General features: G+C 49.1%; 2 protein-coding genes and 1 pseudogene across 2 annotated transcripts; all 3 read right to left on the bottom strand.

Annotated features, from left to right (window-relative positions):
• Positions 1-2,803: 2,803 nt before the first annotated feature.
• LOC120657125 (protein CANDIDATE G-PROTEIN COUPLED RECEPTOR 7-like) lies at positions 2,804-4,440 on the bottom strand. The gene is made up of 2 exons (XM_039935385.1): positions 3,586-4,440; positions 2,804-3,414 (listed from the first exon to the last, which is right to left on the bottom strand). The coding sequence occupies exons 1-2, from the start codon at positions 4,438-4,440 to the stop codon at positions 2,917-2,919; spliced, it is 1,353 nt and encodes a 450-aa protein (XP_039791319.1). The 3' UTR covers positions 2,804-2,916.
• A 1,000-nt stretch (positions 4,441-5,440) lies between these two features.
• On the bottom strand, positions 5,441-6,228 carry LOC120655417 (early nodulin-like protein 1). The gene is made up of 2 exons (XM_039933242.1): positions 5,888-6,228; positions 5,441-5,805 (listed from the first exon to the last, which is right to left on the bottom strand). Exons 1-2 carry the CDS (start codon positions 6,117-6,119, stop codon positions 5,441-5,443), a joined length of 597 nt encoding a protein of 198 aa, XP_039789176.1. The 5' UTR covers positions 6,120-6,228.
• A 5,565-nt stretch (positions 6,229-11,793) lies between these two features.
• On the bottom strand, positions 11,794-12,507 carry LOC120655416 (annotated as a pseudogene).
• Positions 12,508-21,986: the final 9,479 nt, after the last annotated feature.

Below are 21,986 nucleotides of genomic sequence, written 5' to 3'. Positions count from 1 at the left end.
AGCTGCATGTGTTACGTAGCTACTGTCTCTATCGTTTTTTTTGGACTGTAATGTAATGTATGCTGTCATATTTCGGTGATTCTGAAGAATTTAAAGAGATGTACAAAACAACTCAAATCATCTGTATATTAATTTAAGATTAAAGTCCATCACCGGTCTCTAAACTTGTTCAGTTATGTCATCACGGTCCCTAAACTTGCAAATCGACCGTTTAGGTCCTCAAACTTGTTTGGTTGTGTCATTTCGGTCCATAAGCATAGAGATCATCCATTTAGATCCTCAAACTTGTTCAGTGGTGTCATTCTGGTCCCTAAATTTGGTTTTAAGTCTCATCTAAGTCAAAATAGGGCGATCTAAAAACCCTATATTAAAAAATAATTCATAGCTTTTTATATGAACTCAAATGAAGATAAACTTTATGTCAAAATTCGATACGGTCTACAACTATGTAGTTGAAATGTTTTTTTATTTGAAGTCATTTAGTGTCCAAAAATTTATTTTAAATTTTAAATTTCAAAATCTATAGACTTACAGTAATATTTTGGGACCCTAAATAGTTTTAATTCAAAAACTTTTCAACTACAAAGTTATAGATCGTGTCGAGGGCTACAATTTTGATATAAAATTTGTCTTCATTTGAGTTTATATGAAAAAGTTATGAATTATTTTTTGATATAGAGTATTTAGATTGTATTGTTTTGATCTAGATAGACTCAAAGTCATGTTTAGGGACCGGGATGACACAACTGAACAAGTTTGAGGACCTAAACGGATGATTTCTAAGTTTAGGAACCGAGATGACATAGCTGAGCAAGTTTGAGGACCGATATAATCTAGATGAACAAGTTTGAGGACCTAAATAGTCGATTTGCAAGTTTAGGGACCGAGATAACACAAACGAACAAGTTTAGGGACCAGTAATGTAGTTTACTCTTAAAATTTTACTAACATTGTACTTGAAGTTTCTAGTTTAGGCTAAAACAATGTCAAATGAAAATATTGTCAGCTGCAAATTTTTGTGCGTCGTCCAACACTGTCTTTGATGCTGAGCTTTTTTCCATATCTAAGGTCATTTGATAGGTCTAAGAATTTATATTGAATATTTAGGTATACAAACAGTTTCGAAATGAATTTTTTTTTGTCAACTGTAAATTTTAGATCTTGAGGAGCCTTATAATTTTGATATAAAGTGTGTCTTCATCCAATTTTATATGAAAAAGTTACAAAAATTTCGTGGCAATAGTGACTTTTCAATTTAGAAAAGGGATAAGGGTTTTATAATGCACACTCATCGCTGCCGATTTGTACCAAGAACTAGGGGTGAAAGTGGTTATCATTATCGGTTCGGTGATGACTGTTTTATTTTCACCGTCAGTCCGTATCTTAAATTCATTGTTATTTTTAAGGAAGCGTTCATTTAGCTCGTACTGTATTGACCAATTAACTGAACAAGCAAGATTAAATTGGAGTGTGCATGCAGCACATGGACCTTGATCCCTGTAGCTCTATGATTTTTGGTTTTCCTTTGGTACAGACAAAAAAATGGAATGCTGCATAATTGGGAATACGCTGTGTGTATGCTATGTTTGGATTTGCTTTTAATATGTTCTGCTATCGAAGAAGCGCAAAAATTTCTTCCTTTTTATATATCTTTGCATTGCCTTTCTTATTTGCCTCCGTAGCGTAGCTCGGGTCGTACACTAGTCCAACGAGTACATACTACTCCCTTAATTAAACCTTCTTTGCCTTTTTATTTGCCATCATTGCGTTCCCTGCATCCAATCCCGGAGAAGCGTCGACGACGATGATGGGTGTGTTCCGGGTACAGGCGGAGCCGTACGACGACGAGCGAGGGTCTTGCTGCGGCTTCCGACATGTCCAGAAGAACAAGCTCCGCAGGTACTTCGTAGCGTTCGTACTCGTCGGCTTAGTTTTCGGCGCCGTCGTGTGCTTCGTCTACGACGGCGCCAGGGAGCCGCGCTACTCCGCCGCGATCGCCTCCGTCTCCGGCCTCGACCCGGCGAGGGACCTCGGCCGGGCGGCGCTCGACCCGGAGTTCAACCTCACCCTCCGCATCGCGTCGCGGAGCCACACGCGCGGCGCGTGCGTCGACGCCGGCGCGGCGCTGCTCGTGTCCTACCGCGGCGTCCCGCTCGCGGGCGCCCCGGTGCCGCGCCTCTGCGCCCGCCGCATGGGGGCGGCGGGGGCGGCGGCGCCCGTCGCGGCGTGGGGCGCCGCGGTCCGCGTGCCGGGGTTCGCGCTGGACGCCCTCGCCGGGGACATGAGGCGCGGCGCCGCGGCGTTCGACGTGACGCTCGTCGTCCCGTCGGTGCAGCGGCAGGACGAGAGCCGCCAGGGGAAGCTGGTGCGGTGCTTGGCCAGGCGGGTCGGGGATGCCGGCGCGCTGCTGGACCCGTGCGTCGTCATCGACGTGGACACGGCCCCCGTGGCGGTGCCGCAGCCAGCGGCATGAAAAAGCTTGCACGCGGACTCCTTTCCTCTAGTAGCTTGAGGACTATTAAAGGAAGTCATGTCCATCTGCCCTGCTCACGATGGCAGCATCCATCTATTTTGATCTTATTTTTTATGTTAGTGATGGACTGATGGTGAGTATGTTTACTAGTTCTCGACAGGTTTGATTTTGCGTGATAGAAAATCTAGACCATTTGGGCCAATTCACCTATTCTTCGTGCTAAAGATTATATATTCATTCCTTCATGAAAAACAGAGAAATATTTGTATACCTTCAAATCCCCCAGCAGCAGCCCAATCAGAGGCTAATGAGCAACTAACACAAATATTTCCGTGTACCGCGCTACTTGCTAATAAGAACGACCAAGGATAACAACATGTACTACATACATGATACACAACTTTTAAGTCACGATGGCTCTGCATCCCATGAACCAGAGCTCATCAGAAAGCTCCATCGTCCATCTCGAGCTCCCCGCCGGCGGCCTCCTCCTCCTCGTCGGGGATGTACAGGTACGGGTTCTTCTCCACCGGCTTGAAGTTGTAGAAGACGAAGAGGTAGAAAGCGAAGCTGGCGGCCTCGACGGCGACGTTGACGCCCCACTGGTACTTGTAGCTGAGCACCGCGAGGAACGCGGACACGATGATCCGGGTGAAGTAGAGGTAGCCGACGACGACGAGGTAGAAGCGCTTGAAGAGCGTGAGCTTGCGGAGGTTGCGCGCCGCCTTGCCGTCGGTCTTGGAGGCCTCGCGCAGGCCGCGGATGGACCAGACGATGGGGAAGAAGACGGCGCAGCAGCAGACGACGTCGATCAGCAGGAACACCTGGTTCCACACGATCCAGTCCTTCCCCGTCGGCCCCGTCTCGCCGATCACCACCAGCACCAGGTTCTCCATCACTTGCAGCGGGATCACGATCATCAGCACGCTCTTCTCGCGCTCCTGCACCAACGACATTATTCAAAGGGAGCACCTTGAAAGAAATGTGTCAACCCTTTAACTTTGGGACGCAATGCAAGTCTTGATCGATCGGCGATGATTTTTTTTTTTGAAACGAACTAGGCAAGAGAGCTGCCGAGATGGATTTGATGACAAGTAGTAATAAGTTGTGACCTGGAGGTAGGGCTTGAGGAAGGACCAGCCGGTGCCGATGAGGACGATGACAGTGAAGAGCAGGATGCCCTTGAAGAAGCCGAAGACGTAGAAGGCCACGTCCCAGCCGTGCGGCGTGCCCGTGCGCTCGACGAACCACGCGTCCTCGGCGGCGCACGCCGTCTTGAGCGCCTTGAACAGCAGCAGCGCTCCCATCACGGCGTGGATGCGCTCCGCGGCGGCGCGCCGCCGGCAGCACGTCCACGCCCACCCCGCCAGGAACGCGAGGTACACCGCCGACACGCCGGCGTAGATGGCCGGCAGCGGCTGCAGCCCCACGGGGAGGTAGTCCCGGACCCCGCCGGAGGCGTCGCGGCGCACGTTGTACATCTCGGTGCGCACGTCCATGGTCACCTCCGCGCCGTCCTGGCAGTTGCTGAACACGACGGCGTACTCGTCGGGGTCGTCGATGGTCACCGTGATGCTGGCCCCGCCCGGCGCGACGTCGTTGAGCCGGAGCACCGGGAGCGCGTAGTCGCTCGTCAGCACGCAAAACCCGCCGCCGCCGCCGCCTCCGGCCGCGGCGTACTCGGTCTGGTTGTTGACCATGGGGAACTGGGCGCCGGAGATGAGCACGAACCCCATGAGGTTGGGGTCGACGCCCTGGCGGCGCGAACCCCGCCGGAGCTGCCACGCCGCGCGGCTTATGGAGACGGTGGCCCTGCCGCCGCTCGCGAAGCCGAACTGCTCGAAGAGGATGATCAGCCTCGGGTCCGACACGATGGACGTGGTCTTGATCTCGGCATGGGCGACCCGCCCGAGGAGGACGACGGCGGTGGCGACGACGGCCACCGCGACGGCGACGGAGGTGCCCATGGAGCTGCCGGCCCACGAGAGTGCGCGCGTGTTGTCATGCAACGCCGTAGATTGTTGGCCGTTCCGATGCCTCCGCCTCAGGTTGCCCGTTCGGGATCGGGAACGACCATTGTGGCACGTGCATGGCGCTCGCTCGGGGGACCGGCAATGGAGACGACGTACGGACAAGCGGCTCAACGATGAGAATGGCGCGTTTTAGGGAGGGCCATGAGAGCGCGGGCCTTCTCTCTGCCACGCGTGCTTGAACCATTGCCTCCATTTGGTTTATATTTTTTGCTTTATTATTACTATGAGTTCCATTTCTTTGCAAAGTTTCATTTTCATTTTCAGCATGTGCTGCATCATGATCCGCACGAACATTGGCATGCCGTGGCCACTCATCTTCAGATGCAAATTTCTCACTCCACGAACCCACGAATACAGAACTTGTGAGAACATTACTCTGCATTGTAGCATTGCATTTCGGAGCACGAAGTTGTGAATACTCTCACGGCGCGTGCATTCCTGTTTTTTTTTTTCGATCGACAAAAAGGCTGAAGCTGGAGCAGCAGCTGAAGCAACTGGAGCAAGAACACCGGGCCCGTGATGGTTTAGATGGCTGGCCATCTGCAAAGAACTACAGATTGTATGGTGTTTTCAGTCATGAATGCTGTACATTAGTAAAAATATAAATGGAACCATCTGGCCTTAAATGTCGTAACTCGTAACGCAGCACTGCTCAGTGCTCACAACATAGAATCGGCCGGCATCGTTCAGGAACTCCAAGATAAGAATGCAATGAACCAAGTTTCATGTGTATTAGATAGCACATAATCACGCAGTAAAACAAATTGTCTGACGCATTAATGTTACTAGAACGGATAGCTCACGAATCATGAACCTAACAAAACAGCAGAGGAACCGAAACTGCAACAACAAGAAGACGCATTAACCTAACACAACTAAGCAGCAGTAGCGACGAGTTTGCCCGTGAAGGCAAGGTGATCACCGGAGCATGCATCTAGAAGAGACCAACAAGCACACCGGCCATCGCCGCCGTGACGGCGACGCCGGCGGCGGCGACCGGCTCGGCGGCGCCGGAGGACGCGCACCCCGACGACGACCTGGGGCGCGCGCCCGGCTGCGCCAGGACCCCAGGCGCGGGCGCCGCGGCCAGGCCCGCCGGGTGCACCATGACGCGCACCATGAGCCTCTGGCCCTCCTGGCAGTGGCCCGGCTCGCCGCTGATGAAGCAGAAGAAGCCTGGGCGGTCGAGTCGCACCGTGGTGGCGCCGTCGGTGAACGCGGCCAGCGGCTCGGTGGCGTTGCAGGCGTCGAAGGCCGGGCGGTCCACCACCAACACCGAGTCCTGGGCGTACTTGAACACTGCGAGCAGGAGCATCGGGCCGGATCAATCTCGAGCATCGACCGGGCGAGGAATGGTTGCTGTTTTGGCACGGATACTCACAGAGGCGGTCGCCGACGTGGAAGCGGTTGTTGGTGGCCCACCAGCCGTAGCTGGTGTTGGCGTCGGGGACGCGCCATCCGCGCGGCCCGCCCACGTGGAACTCGAGCGGGGCCGGCCGCGGCGCGGCGGCCTCGGGCTCGGCGGCGGCGAGGTCGGGAGCGGCGAGGACGAGGAGGACGGCGCCGGCGAGGGCCAGCGCCCGGGAGCTGACGGTGCCGGCCGCCGAGGCCATGGGTCTAGCGTGCAGCAGGCGGCGAGGACGAGGGGGAAGGAGAAAGACCGAGGCTCTGGTGCTTCGGCAGCGGCGGCTTGGCGAGCGGTGCTCGCGCGCGCTCGGGTTGAGTTGCGTGGAGTGAGTGGGAACTGCAGGCTCGTGGGCTCCGTCCCGCGCGCGTCTTGTAGTTGTAGGGGCTCGGCGGCGGTTGCTATGGCTCCTCCTCTCCTGCTGGCCGCGTCGCGTCGGGGTGCCGGTTGTGGTTTGACCGCGGGAGTGCGAGGGTGAGGCCGTGAGGGAGGGTTGAGGGGAACGTGCGTGCGGCGAGCGCGAGGCGACGTGGGGAGCCAAGGTCGGGCGGCGGCAGACCGGCAGTTAGCGCTCTGCACCGCCGGCGTGCCCGCGTACAAGGCGGGCGGCGGGCGGGCAAGCGCGAGGGCCCACGGCCCTCAACTTCCCAAAAGAAAGATTGGTGTGGTTCGTGGGTCCAAGTTGCATTCAGTTTCCTGCAGGTCACGGCCTCATGGGTTGAATGGGCTGAGCTAGGCCAGCTTGGGCTTCACTGATGAGGTCCCTTTGCTGCTTGGGTCCTTTTTTACTCAAGCAGCAAAGGGACCTCATCAGTTTATATAGATTTATCTATAGATTCGTCTAGATTTTTCTATAGATTTATCTAGTTTATATAGATAAATCTATAGATCAGTCAAACATGATCTAATAATCATAAAATTTTTACTACAGCTCAATCATATAATGATTAGCTCACCATAAAAATTTCACCATAGTGGGACGACGAAAACTGTAGCTATAAATTAATTACAGAAAAGTATATATCTAAAGTTACAGTAAAAAAATTGTACGAAAGTATACCATATAATATATTCACTGCGTATATCTACTCATGTGGAGTCCAACAAAATTGGATTTTCTATTTTATGATTTTTTTGTGATTTACTATGATTTTTCAAAGATTCAACTGATTTTTTTAAAAAAAAGAAAAAGACAAAACTACAGTTACTGTAGCAAACAGTCTTCAAAACCGCTCGGGGGAGGTAAAATGGACGGTTTGAAAAGTTGAGGGAGGTGAAATACCCGGTTTTATAGTTGTAGGAGGAAAATCAAACTTTGGTAATAGTTGGAGGAGGTAAAATAGACTTTTGCCTTTCCTTTGCTGTTCAAAAAACTTGGGCCCTGCGCAATTTCAGCGAACGGTCCTTTTTACCTACAGGTCTTTAATTAGCACGAAGTTCTTCTCAATGCCTATATTTTTTTTTTGACGGTCTCAATGCCTAGATTTTACCTACAGGTCCCTTTCTATGTCGCTATCGTTACTAAGCACGATCATTGTTCTTGTTTGTTAACAAAATCCTCCCTGTACTCATGACGGGGCACATGATCTGTGTCCGCTTGCGGATTCGAGCGTCTCTTTTAGGCAAAAACAAAAGATCTAGGGATTCTTGGATGGAGGCTACTCTACCAAAAACATTCTTTTATGCGTTCATATCCCCTAGCTGGGACCCTAGTTTTGTGCTGTTTCCCACCGCATTCCAGCGTGAGTTAATCGGAATACTCGTCTGTCCAGGTCGCTTACATGTCCCGTAGGTAGCCAATAGTTATAGTTTGCTCAAGATTCCTTCATCCAGAAGGCTCCGTGAGATGTGCAGACCATTCCACCATGATTAGCTACGATAATTGGTTTGGACGCCGTTTAACCTTGCCAAAACATAAGGCAAAGGGGGGGATGAATTTTGTGTCTCTTCAGAAGCCAGAATGTCAACCCTCGGAAGCTCGGAGCTCTCAACTCCCTGGCTCCAGATTCCTTGAAAACGCGCGTCTTGTCCGATGATTATGTTCTCTCCACGGTAATAACGCATCTTTCGCTGCCATCTATCGGAGGTCGTCCTAGGAAGGAACTTACTGTTCCCTTCTTCAGATTCTTATTTTCATGGAGCTTAGCCTGTCATTTTTTCAGGCCATGTTTCCAGTTCCAGGACCCATATGTGCTTTCTTCTTCAAAATGAAAAGGCACAGCACCTGTGCTCCTGATTTACCATCTCTCCCCATTTCAGGTTGGTCGTCGCTTGCCGTATCGACGAACCATTCGTACAGATCGCGTACACTCTTTTTCAGCGAGAAGCAAGATTAGATGCTTCTAGCTCGGAGTACACAATTATATGCCGCGCGCAGCACCTTCCCTTTCCGGCCGGCCCCGGGCTATGCGCCCCGCCTTTTAACAATCCCCCGCGCCGGGACAGCTGTCGCCGGCCGGCCGCCCGCGCGTCATCTTGTCCCCTGCGGCCGCAGCCCCTGCCCGAATCGGCAGCCACCACGACCACGACGAACGCCGCGCTAGTTTACTCCGACCCGAGCGATCCCGCCGTACGAAAGCGTGTTCCCCACATCACAATTTGTTTTTTAGAAAACCGGGATTTCATTCTTTAATATTCGGTGATTACAGCCCAAAGTGCAAAGACACCCTTAAAAAGAATAGAAAATACATTCTAGTCCTTGAGTACTCCTAGTCGTTCTCGCCGCCGGTGGCCTGAGCTCCTAGCTTGATGCCGACCTCCCCCTCTGGCGAAGAACAAATTTTTTTGGCACCATCTTGAGTGGCATGTCAGGATCGACATGCTGTTGAAACGCTGAACGAGCCGGCAAACAATCGACAGGCAACGAGGGATCCGACGCATCAAGGACCTCCAGGAATCCCACAGCGCCGGGCGACGAAGAACCCAAAAGGGTAGCTGAACCACCGAAGGTGGGAACAAGCAATCAGCCCGAATCCGATTCGAGCTGGGACATAAAGCTCCTCCGATGAACCAAGGAGTAACAGCAAAATATTCCAATGAACACATCACCGGCAGAAGCACCGAAACTCCACCAAGCAGCATGCCTGTTGTAGAAAACAGATTTTGCGCCGCCAAAGACATGGGAAGCACAAGCAACCCAAGAAAGAACATAGAGGATTTGAAAATCGGCGCAGAGAAAAGGAACCAAGAGATGCTCGCCAAAGTCAAAGCCCCTGCATATGAATATGTTGCTATGCAACCCACGCTCATGGAACAACACAGAAACCCATTTCCCAACAGCAAACCCCATGCCAGAGAAGCTCGGAAGAGATTGGAACCCTAATCCTAACCTTGAACTGTCACTGAAAACAAATACATGGAAACCGAGAACGGCGAAGAAGCTCCCATCAAAGACCAAATGGAAGACATCCTCACCACTTCGTCGTCGTCTGTCGAAGCAACACAAGCACCGGTACACAGGTCCTCTCCGCAGCACCGGAGTTGGAAGAAACAACCCTAATCTACTAAAAACACTCCTAATAGATACGGGTATGTACACCGCACGACGAAATCGAGGTTCCCCCAACCTCCAGAGCCAACGAGGCCCCCAGAGGCGAGGGGGTACCAGCGAAATCGCCGCCGGAATCGAGTTCGCTCTCGGTTCGCCCTTTTGTACTGTAGATGAGGAAGAGTCGAGAGGAAGGACACAATTAAGTGCATGAGGAGGAGTATGGGTGACGGCAGCGGCCGGCGTGGGTGGACATGGATGCTCCGGCCCGGCCGTACGGCCGGGTGGCTGGGAGGGACCACGCCGGTCGCCGGCCAGGTGCGCGCGCGGGGGAGCAGGGGCATCGCCGCCCGGTTCGCCGTGACAGCTACGCCTACGCCGGGGATAGGGAAAAACAATTCGCCGTTGCTCTTGGTGTACGTGACAGAGCATGCGTCCGCCTGCCGCGCGCGCTATAGCTTTTGCCAGATCTGCCGAGTTCGAGCTCGCCCTGCAAATGGTTTGGGCTGGAATAACTATAACAGTTTGGATTTTGCTTTAGTTTCAATTGGGCTGGATGCTAATAAGCCGACACTGCAAATGGATTGGTTTGGTTTGGTTTCAAGGCCCACAGCAGTTTGTAACGGTTAGTAACCATGGGCTGTAATTTTGATATGATGGGCCACCAGCCACCTGCAGCGACACTCGAGAGGGAGAACGACTCTGTTTCTCCGTCCCTCAAACCCTTACCTCTGCCTCCTGCTACCGCCGCCGCAACCCGTCGGGATTGGCCACGGCGTGACGGCGGGGTCCTGACCTCGTCCACCACAGCGGGGGCCGCCGGCGCCGCCGCCGCGGGAGGCGCGGCTGTCCAAGGAGCAGGCCGTCTCGCTCCACAGCAAGCCCGGCGCTCGTCGGATCTCTCTGACGAGCACCCCACACCTCCCGTATGCACACTTAGATTCGTCAGTTCATTCAGTTATTCTTTTGTTCTTGCTATGGTTCTCGCTTCTCCCTTGTTGAAGGCGATGGGGGTTCGCCTCTGCTCCTGATGCAGTTGAACCAGTGGATGGCGACGGGTTATCGATGGAGTGGCCGTCCGTGGAGATTTCACCGACGTTGACGCACCAGGCCTTGCGCACGACCTCGCCGTCAGCTCCCTGCGCTAGCTCCCCGAGGTGCGACGGGCTGGGGAGCCACCCCGGAGACGCCGCGGAGCTGTCCGCCGTCGACCTCCATCCACCACCACTAGAGCAACAACAGTTTGGGAAATGGGTTCTTATTAGCTCAAACCATAGTTTGACTAATAATCTATTATATTATTAGTTGAAATGTTTGGGCTGGGTTGGTCTACGATGGTGGAAGTTTGGGGTGAGTTGGGTAATATTTATTTTCCTCATATGAAGATTGGTGTGGATACAGCTCGGTTCCGAGCCCATTAGCAAGGCCAGTTCGAGATAGCTATGCTAGGACGATTAAACTAGGGAGGAGCTATGGCATGCAGCAACACGGCAGTGTGCGTGGACCGGCCGGACGACCGGAGCACGGGCGGCGGTGCGGGGAGCAGCGTGTCGAGTTGGTTAAGAGCAAGGCTAATGAATACGCCCGCTGGCCGGCTACAAAGAACTCCAGATTATTCAAGCTGCGGAGCAGTGGTGGTGGACCCCATCGATATTTAATGCTTAGGCCAATCTCAATGGAAATTTTATGGACACAAATACTTAGACTCTAGCCCCTCCAAAAGACCCTGGGTCTAAAAAAAAGTCCCACCCTGTTTGTTTCCAAAAGACAAGGGACTAAACCTCATTAAATGCTGTGTTCAAAAGACATTTTTACCCCTTCTCCCTACATGCATGTGCCCAGGCGCCCACCCCTCTCCCTGCGCGCCATGCACTGCATGCAGACCCTCTCCCTGCGCGCCATGCATTGCATGCAAAGCTACATTATTATTACAGTCCAAATCATTGTAACAAATGTTAATACAAATCACAAATAAAGTAAACCATAATGAAATGGTGCTCATTATTACAAATAATGTCTTCCGCAACACGAATAAACCACAAAAAGCACAACTACTTCAAACTCCACAAACCATCCGCAACCCAATCCCGGAATTGGTTCATCACGGCGCTATCACTTTCATTTGTACCGATTCCTTGAGATCTTGGTACAGCTAGTGGAACATAGTTTTCATCATGGTCGCACTTGTCAAAATCTATATCCGATATCTTGCTTTCTCTAATGAAATTATGCAATGCCATGCATGCCACAATAATTTTGCTTTGCTTGCGCTGGGGGTAACTTGGAAGGTAAAACAAAATTCTCCACTTATTTTTCAGCACTCCAAACGACCTCTCTATCACATTTCTAAGTGAAAAATGACAAAAATTGAAGTGCTCCGTTTTACCTCTAGGCATTATGCCGTCACGGTACTCCTGGAAAGATATGTATGACCTTTGTACGGTGCTAGATAACCCGGTCTGTTTGGATATCCTGAGTCCACAAGATAAAATTTGTCTGGTGGTGGATGTGGAAACTTGTGTCCAAGTCTAGTCATAGCATCATTGAACACCCTCATATCATGAACCGATCCAGGCCAGCCGGCAAGGACAAAAGTGTACCTCATATCAAAGTCACATACGCACATCACATTCTGACTAATCTCTTTGTGTCTATTTCTATGTAGGACAGCGGTGTCATTTGGAACCACAACTTGAATATGTGTGCCATCTATTGCTCCTATACAAGTATCCATGAATGGAGTATACTTTCAATTTTTCAACCTTGGGTGCACATTTGTGAACCGAGGGTCTTGTGGCCTAATGATATCTTGTGCTAGTTTAATCAAACATGCCAACACTTTTTCAAACTTCCTATTACATGTCTCCAAGGATCTAATAAATCTGTTCCTTTGCTGCCTAACTGATTGAGGGGCGCCTACTGTCCACAAAAATAGCGCTAGAGACTCTCTTGAACACATTCTTTTGGTGGACTTCAAACCATAACTCTCTACTAACACATTATGTAACTTCTCAAATAGTGGCCTGCTGACTCTAAACATGTCATAACAATCAGTCGGGTTCCCTAGAGTTCTCATTACCCACTAAATTCCAGTTTCTTTTGCCATCCTTCTTGGTGCTTTATTTGAGTAAGAGTCCAAGTGACACGTGCCAATCAAGCAGGCAAGCAAAGCATTCTTTCTCCTCTCCATTTGCTGCAGCAAGGTCAGTGCAACCAAGGTATCAACTCCACTTGAATCGTCACCATCATTTCCACTAGAATCTTGCTCATCATTGGAGTCCTGAAGCAGAACAAAAATAGCATACACAATCAGCAAAATAGTAGTGAACAAGCAGCAATTTATTACAAATACAAATAGCGCACAGCAGTGATAAACTCCAAATAGCACACAAATAGTTCATAAATGGTTCCAAATAGCACACAATTAGTTCACAAATGGTTCTAAATAGCACACAACTAGGACCAAGTACATAAACAAAGAGTACACAACTCCAATTATTACAGGAAGCCAAACATAGCTAATGTCTAGGTCAAATTCTTGAGAACACAATATCTTCTCAGCCACATAAATCTAGCCTCCTTAGATTTCATGTTCATGAACATCACTCTGTTGGCCTTCTCAACAAACAACTGTGTTGCAGCAAAAAATACTCGACAGAATCTTCTGCAGCCCAACAATCTATAGCTAAGTTCTGACATGTGGTCAACTCATCAACAGTAGTGTTAGGCCTCTTCTCCCTTGCCTGCCCAGTCTGCTTAATTAACTCAGCTATGAGCTGATTGGACTTTTCACTCTCAATTGAGAATTTCTGCATAAAACCCCTCACTAGCTTGACTACTGGGCTCTTGCTCTTCTTTCCAGGACTAGTGGCTGTTGTGTCACAAGAACTACTCCCTCTTTTGCGGCTGCTTGTGCTCATGGGACTGTTGTTGAATCCATCATGACCAGAAAGCCTTGTAGAACCAGGTTGAACAAAACCCTCATCAACAGAAAATTCTTCAGCATCTGGTTCTTCCTCTTCTTCATCTCCAGGGAAGTATGCAGTGGTACCATCCACTGCCACACTTTGAAACAACTCTATGAGCATGTCCATGTACTCAGGATTGCCCCTCTGAAATTTCTTGGCATTTGGATTTTGCTGCATTTGAATTTAATAGTTAAGAGCATGTCCATATACACATTGCAAAATGATATCTGTATCACACAGGTACTTACTGAAATTTTTTGGTTCCACCATGCAGTTGAGGCAGCGATTTCGCCGTTCTCTCAGAAACCTTTTTCAGTTTGGCAGCCCAACCAAACCCAAGCAACATACCATCTCTTCAACATAGTGAATCTGTTTTTAATTTGTTTGGTTGTATGTTTGAGTCCAGCCCTCTCAAAATATTTGTCCTTCAAATTCTGGTACCCTCTAGTTGTCCAAGCTCCTTTCACACAATTACCATCCCTAAGTTCTTCAACAGCTATTTCACATAATATAAATGTATTTTGTTCTGTCCATCTAGCCTTGTCAAACTTGTTCTAGTAAAGAAAACTGAGTTCATAAGTTCAAAACAGAGGCACAATGAAATTCAGTTCAAAACAACCTAGTAAATTTATCCAAATCTTTACCTTTCCATCAGGTCCACACTCATCTTCGTCCTCGATGTCTTCATCGTCGTCGGCGTCGCTTGCATCTGTTGCAGATGATGATGGACGCTCGCGGCCACGACCTCCACCTCTGGACGTTCCACGGCCTCGACCTCTAGGAAGTGAAGCACCGGGTGGCATGCGGAAGCCACAGCAGGCAGAGGAGTCCCCGGCGTAACTCATGGGGGACTGAAGGCCGGCAGAGAAATCGCCACCGTAGCCCGTGGAGGTCTGCCGGCCACCTCCTCCAGAATGGCCAGGGACTGCTGTGCCGAGAGAAGAGCCGGGAGGGATGAACCCCCGCATCGACGGGCTTGATCCCGCGCCATTGTTCTAGGATCTGCTTCCGCTTGCTCCTGCACTTCCTCCCCCGCGTGCTTTTCTTCCAGTTTTTCTGTGAAGACCGCTGGATCTGCTGCCGGGGCGAATTGGTGGAAGCCCGTGCACAAATCCATCTTCAGGGCGTAAGATTTGTGCGTACCTATCGAAATCCGGGAAGTTATCGGCTCCGGAGTTGAGATCGAAGCCACCGAGACCCCCACCGCCCCCCGCGGCAAGGCCGCCGAGCGAACCTCCAGCATGTGCAGAAGAAGTTTGGGAGAAGTCGAGGTCAACCGCGTCGGTGTCGAATCTCCGGTGAGAGTGCGCTTGGGAGAAGAAGCCCATCGTCTCTTCGTCGTTGCCGGCCATGGCGGACGCGCGGCTGCCGGATCCAGGATGCGCGGCCTCCTCCGGGAATAGCTGCGCAGCGGCCACCTCCGGATGCGCTGCGGCGGCGGCCCAGGCGGCGGAGAGACGAGCGGGCAGTGGAGGGATGCGCAGCTCCGGCGGAGGCCCAGGCGGGCGGTGAGGGTGGCGGCGGCGGCGAGATCTGGGCGCGGGAGAGGGGCACGGGGAGCCAGACGTTGTGGATGAGGGTCACGGGAGTAGGGGGCTGCGCGTCGGGTGGGGAGGGGGGCCGAATAGGGTAGGGAGCAGTAGGTGGAATTATAGCCCAAAAGTCCCTAAAAGCTCCTCATGAGGGTTTTCTTCAAAAAAAATCTCTACCCTAAAAAAGTCCCTAAAAGTCTTACCTGTTTGGTTTAAAAGTGCCATAAGTCCTAGGGACTTCAACAAAAGTCCCTCAAACCAAACATGGCCTATAAAACTCCATCATTCTCTCTTTTTACCACGTTAGCAAAATCGATGATATTTAATGTCATGAAAGTCTTCATGAAATTCCACTGATACTGGTCTTAGTTGTGACGTGGAAGCACCAGATTAGAAGAGCCCGCGCTACCATACATTTTCACTTTTCGTCGCCGTTCTCACGAGGCATCCGTTTTTTCACTTTCGTGCATTCTCTCTCCCGCTACATTAGATTTCGCCGGCTCTTGGCCACTTATAATTTTTTTTGAAAAGAATTCACCGCTTACAATACCAGCTCTAAAGAGGAGGATATCTATGCGGTGGCATGGAGGGGTTCGGTCCCTCGGCTGCAGACTCCGTGGCCTGAGGCGGCTGTGACGCGCTGGGAATTTGGACTCCTCACCGGGCCCTTTGCGATCCTCCGTGCCGTGCGACCAGAGCCGCTTCCCCCTGCAAAAAAAAAAGACAGATCCTAACGGTTCGTTCTTTAGTCTGAATTGTCTCCCCACTGTGCTTTTGTAATGGTCAGACGCCGATGCTGCGATGACCCGCGCGGGGTGAGAAGTTATTGGTTTAGTACCGTAGCATATTTTGTTATTATTTGATAAATAATATTTAATCATGAACTAATTAGATTTAAAAGATTCATCTCGTACTAATTAGTTAGACTGTATAATTAATTATTTTTTTTCAACTGAATTTAGTGCTCCATGCATATGTCTGAACATTGCATTTTTTTTAACTAAACAGGGTCTCGATTTGATCGAACTCACTGTGCGGCACCAGAATATACGTGTCTACACTAGACAGTTTTCTGAAAACACGTGCAGTCACGTCTGCCAACTCAGCCACTGTTTCACCCATCAATCAGTGCGTGCGTCCGCGCAATCTTCCTGTCCCCGACGACGGACGCGCTCTCCTAAACACAACACGTGTTTATCAATTAATCGATCAGTTGGTCTTCCACTCCGAGTGGACGGCGGTGGTCGCTCCTAATCAAAATCTTTCAGTGCGTCACGTACCAGTTTCCACAAAAGCAATGCGCAGCCAAAGCGAGTTGGCCAACGAAACACATACGTACTAGTACCATGGTCCCTGACCACTATTAGATCATCAACCGTGTGAGAAGATCAGATCAGATCAGATCAGACCAGATCAGATCCTCATTTGACCGTGGCCGTAGACGACGACGTACTCGACCGTACCGGAGGCACCACCAGCATCATCCGACTCGATCGAGCGTGCCGGCACGCATGCACGAAATACTATAGGGGTTAGGGTAACCAACGATGTTCGGCAGCCTGCAAGATTTACCCATAAACGCGCACGATTTGCAGCAGCTGCCCACAGCGTAATTTTATATGCGGATCCAAAAGCAGCAACGTGTCAACCGCGACTACGCGCGTTGACAGCCTTCCTATAGCTATATATGCAGTGGCGGAATCAGGATTGAGTTGAACCCCGGGCCGAGTTTTAAATATAGTTGTGAGCTTGGAGAGCTTCCCCTCATCGCCCTCCTCGATTCCTCGCATGGAGAGCTTCCCCTCATCGCCCTCCTTCGATTTCCCTCCTCACTCGGCCTTGGGCCTCGCCGTGCAGGGCCGCCGCCGCGCCGCCCGGCCGTCGCCGCTCCCCGCCTGCGCCGCCACCGGTGAGGCTCGCCGCTGTCCCCTCCACCCCGTGCGTGCCTCCCCTACCCCGCTCCGGCCCCACCTCGTCGCGCCGCCTCGCGCCCGCCGCCGTCACCGTCGCCGCGCGCGTGCGCGCGCGCACCGTGCCGCGTCGCGCCGCGCCCGCGTCGTGGCCGCGCTCCCATGTGGGTCAAGGCCTCTGGCCTTGCCTTGACCCGGCCTGGGTGGGCCGCTGACCCGTGGGACTCGCTGTCAGCCTCTGGGCTGGGCGACCCCGGGTAGATCTAGCATTTTGTGATGTTTTGAATCGTGCGACAATTTTTTAAATTGCGTAGAAAATCGTATGGACCTCGGAAAAATATGAAGCTTGTTTTGTTGGTTTCCTCTAGCTTGCATATACTTAGGAAAAATGTTGTTTTGTATGTTTCCTTGCGGTTTGTTAAGGTTTTAGTGTGTTTTCATATGCTTTGTCCGAAAATGGTTTAATGTAGAACTTTTGGCTGGAAAGTGACAAAATGGTGAAACTAGTTTTGTTAGCTTTGTTTTCATGCCTAGTACCTATGATAATTTTCTTGGATTTGTTTAGTTAAGTTTGCATGTCTTTTCTGATTTATCTTGTTTTGGATAGCTGAAACTTAATATATTTATGGTTAATTTTAGGAAAATGATTTTGCTGCAAAACTAATTTTCATGAGTTCTTTGTAATGTTCTCTGTTTGTTCAATTTGTTCCATGATTTATGCTTGTTGTATAAGTTTATTTCTTAATTCTTGCTCTAGCTTCCTCGTTCGCGTTTACTGATCATTTGTCGTCGCATGTGTTTACGTTGTGTATCATCACATTTTGTGCCATTCTTTCTTCATGCCATATCCTCTTGCATAATCCTTCTAATGCATGCATCTCATTCATGCATTATAGTGACCAAACCGTCGGAGGTCGAACCCGTGGAGCCCACCGAGTCCGTTGAGCCTGAACCCGGAATCCAGTTCGTAGTCGAGCCTGAAGTTAACCAAGGCAAGTAGCTAAGCATATTCCTTGCACTTAGCTAATCTGATTTAGTTTAACTATCTCACTTGGGTTTTGTTGGATGATATATATATGTATAGTGTGTATGTATTGCATTCTTGTACCTAATTTCATGCATTGTCTTTCCTTGATTTGATACTCATGTCCTTGACACTTGTTAGTCAGTTAATTACTTAACCTGACTAGATGCTCAGCTTTGCTTAGAGTACTCCTTTTGCTCGCTAAAAGGGTTAGTTTGGAACATCACACCTGCTGGTTATCCTTGATCGCACTTGAGTAGTTGGAGTTCTGTTGGAGTGGTAGTATCGAGATTCGAGCGGAATGGTAGGGCCTAGAGAATGATGTCACATGGGCATAGTCCGCTTGGATTGTTTAAGGACCGTCCGTGGATGCCATCGACTTTGAGCACCTTTCCGTGCTACCACGTATCCAAATAATGGTACGGATGAGCCAATTACCTTCTTTGACTTGATTGTTGAGGCCCGGTCCCAGATGCGTGGCCAAGGGGCTATGCAGAGAGGCTTAGGGGTGTTCCCGGTGGACCTAGGTTACTCTCCGCGCAAGCTGGGCGTACCCTTAATGATTGAGCCTCGTTGGGAACGGTTGACACGAGTACCCCCTTATCCAACTTGGCCGGTTGGGTGAGCTGCATGGTCCTTGTGTCGTGTGGGTAAAGTAGTACACCCTTGCAAGGTTTTAATCAATTCGAATTGCCATGCTCTCGGTTATGAGCAAGATCTTGGTTCGTCGAATTCCTCGTAGAGAGTTTCGGTATTGTTGGCTTTGGTTCATGTCACATCTATGATCATTTATATTTCAAAGTATGCTTTTAACCAACTAAAATTTATCTAGGGTTGGACAACAATAATTAATCCTGCTATGTGTTAAATTAGAGAGCTTATGCTTATGCAATAATTACTTAACCTTAAAACTTTTGTGGAGTTTTTGCATGATCCTTCGTACTCAGGTTGCTTTCTGAACCTAGTTGTAGGTGAGCCGGAAGTGGTGTTCAGTCACTTCTACCCCGCTGATCCAAGTGTGGGGGAGGAGTAGGTCATTGTGGCAGTAATGATGTCCTTGAGCAAGGTATCATTATCTTAGTATGTCTTTATCGTAATCGAGCTCCGTGAGAGCATGTAAATATAATAAATTCTAATTTCTGTTTAATATGGCTTTCGTGAGCCCAAGGCTTGTAATGGAAGTAGTTCGAACCCTCCTATATCGAACCAGTATTGAACTTTTGTAATATAAAACTGCTCGTTGTGGTTCTGTGGCGATGTATCTGATTGTAAACGATATGTGCATATGCTGGATCCTGGGCGTATGTTGGAGCACATACCGGGACTACCGGATTTGCGATCGTTTTAGATGAATTGTGTTGATTAAGTGCCTCTAAGATGTGGATTAACACGTGGCGTGTCGAGAGACGGACACAAGTTAACTCTCATCTTAATGGACTAATCAATAATTTTCACCTAAACCGAGTGCAATTTGGGCGGTTCTCACAGGTGGCGTGTCACCAAAACACATGCACTTATCACCAACCAGTTCCATCTACATGTACTGCACAACAGCTTGCAGAAATACGATCGCATGGCATGCCACCAGGCACCAGCATCGAGAAACAAGACATCAGGATATGAGTTAGTTTTAAGTATTTATTTACACTAATATTTATTAAGCAAAATCAAAGGTGGGGCATGAGGGCATGCAAATTTGAACAAGGGAGAAATTCTACAAAGAAATTCTACAAGGGTAAAAAATTAGCATTTTGTAATAAATAATGAACCTCATGTTGTTGCTCAATAAATGTAGCAAAGTTCATTTCTTGCTGAGAAAGTGCATTTTGTAGTGCAATGAGTATTTGGTCAGCATCAACTAACAGGCCCTTCATGCACTGCACCACGGAGTTTTCAATATGTGTTTACGAAAATAGGGTATACAAGATGATGAGCATAGTAATAAGTGGATTTCAAGATAATTAGGTACACTTACATCCTCAATACTAGATGTGTGTGCGATAACTTGTGAATTAAGGTTTTCAAAGCTCAATAGAGAATTATGCTTGAGTTCATTTGCAAACCATGCAATTCTGCCATCCTAGAATTGAAGCTCTCTTTGAGCTTTCTTACATGCTCTTGAAGTCCTCCAGCAACCTAAGAAAATGTGGCATTGTTAGACTTACACAGACAAAGAATGAAGTCATAACCACATGTTTATTTTTTGGTGCTCTCAAAGGTCATAGTTTTTCTGTGATATGTCTATTAGAGAGTTGAATGTGAATGTGTTTTTGATTATCAAAGTTTATGTATGCAGGAGGCCAGCAAAGGGGTACTAAGCATTCTACGTCTTTTTATCTGTCCCGACGGCACTTCAACTCCAAACTAGAAGAAGATGTAATCTGTATGGAGGGTTTCTTAGGGCCTGGACCTGGTGACAGTAATGTGTTTGTTCAGAATGTCAAGGGTGCTGCTGATAAAATCAAGGATCAATTTGACATCAACTTACTTAAACCAAAATTTGAAAAGGATATTCGACCATTACTTGCAACACATTGTTTGATCCTCCCACATACAATGGATCATATGTCAGACAACCTTTTTGGATGTGCAAGCTCCTAGATTTGCTAAATTGAAGACTTTATTTTTGAGCTCATTGGGCATAATGATTAGATTGAAGGGTCTGAAAGAATGGCAGAGGAAGCCCTTGCTGGATTTTATAATAAAGAGAAGAGTTTTTGTTTCAGATGAATGGAATGTCTCATATGACAATATAGAGCTTTTGGAATATGATTTTGAGGAGAGCACTAGTGATTTTGTGCGTGGAGAGTGTGATGCTGCGTTCACACCATCTGGCCTCCGACACCATGCTGCAGGTGGAACTGCATCTAGCACCATCCACCAGGCCGTAGGTGGAACTGCATCTGGCGCCATCCACCAGGCAGTAGGTGGTACTGCATTCAGCGCCATCCATCATATCCACCTACAGCAGGTGGAACTGCATCCAGTGCCATCCACCAGGCCGCAGGTGGAACTACATTCAGCATCATCCACCAGGCAGCAGGTGGAACTGCATCCGGCACCATCCACCAGACAGCAGGTGTTATTGCATTCCAGTGCCATCCACCAAGCCATAGGTGGAACTGTATCTGGTGCTGTCATTAAGACTGATGGAACAGCTAAGCTTGCAATCATCATCTGGAAGGGCAGACAGTTGCTATGGGCAGAGATCTTTGATGGAGTATCATGCAAGGATAATAACCATGCTGATATACTAGCTACGTTGGCTCTTTTAATGAAATGTGAAGAATTAAAGTTTGATAAAAGTCAAACTATGGAGTGACAGTGCTAGAGCCATTGGTTGCATAAATGGTTCAGAGGCCATTCAAATGGATGATAAGAACCTGTCATACATACTTGTTGTTGTCCGTAAGAGCAGAGAGCTGATGTTCCTGCTTGATCAGTTGCTGAAATTGCAAGGTTTTCCTTCCTGCGGTCTGGATGAGGCCATTAAGCTTCAGTCACCATACCTGAGCAGATGCCCCCTTTTTTGCATCATGCGCAACCACAGAATGAGTAACATCATCAAATCATTCGGTAAGATCTTTTTCATGGTGACTCCCCCCTCCCCCTCCTCCCATCCCTTTGTTCCCGCTGTTTTCTTCACTCATTGTGTATTTTTTTTCTAGATTCAATATTGGAGCAGATGAAAAGTGACAGGTTCATCCACTCAAATGGAACAACTTTCTTTTGTAAAGTTTCAAAGGAGTACAAGTTTGAGGAGTTCCAGAGGATTAGAACTGCTCTTCGTGCCATTTGTGTTGAAGTGGTTACTGTTTGCTCGAAAATGAACATGCAAGATCTTCAAAAGCTCACTGTTAGCATGTGTGCTGCCAAAAGGAAGACCATTTCTCAGACAACCATCTCTATTCAAGATCAGATTTCCACTGACACCAAGCAGAGGACTCTAGTTGTAGTCTGGGATGCCTCTGTTCCCGGGGCTGACTACAATCGCGAGGATTCTTGCACCATTATTTTCGCAGAGGATGAAGAGGTCCAGGAAATGCAGAAAGTTGGGATCATGGAAATCAATCCTTCAACATATTTCTGTTTCAATCGTGGTGAGTGTATATACCAGTATTTAAAATAGCGGGCTAAGGCATTCGGTTGCTGGT

Source organism: Panicum virgatum, chromosome 1K (genome assembly GCF_016808335.1).
Source record: "Panicum virgatum strain AP13 chromosome 1K, P.virgatum_v5, whole genome shotgun sequence".
Taxonomy (NCBI): Eukaryota; Viridiplantae; Streptophyta; class Magnoliopsida; order Poales; family Poaceae; genus Panicum; species Panicum virgatum.
This window is presented reverse-complemented; position numbering and strand designations above follow the sequence as displayed.

What these genes read in the sequence shown, in the direction of transcription:
- LOC120657125 (XM_039935385.1), bottom strand. Translation starts at nt 4,440, where the DNA reads ATGGGCACCTCCGTCGCCGTCGCGGTGGCCGTCGTCGCCACCGCCGTC. An exon ending in TCCTCAAGCCCTACCTCCAG is followed by an intron (nt 3,415 to 3,585) that starts GTCACAACTTAT and finishes TCGTTGGTGCAG; the next exon opens with GAGCGCGAGAAGAGCGTGCT.
- LOC120655417 (XM_039933242.1), bottom strand. Translation starts at nt 6,119, where the DNA reads ATGGCCTCGGCGGCCGGCACCGTCAGCTCCCGGGCGCTGGCCCTCGCC. An exon ending in CCACGTCGGCGACCGCCTCT is followed by an intron (nt 5,806 to 5,887) that starts GTGAGTATCCGT and finishes TCCTGCTCGCAG; the next exon opens with TGTTCAAGTACGCCCAGGAC.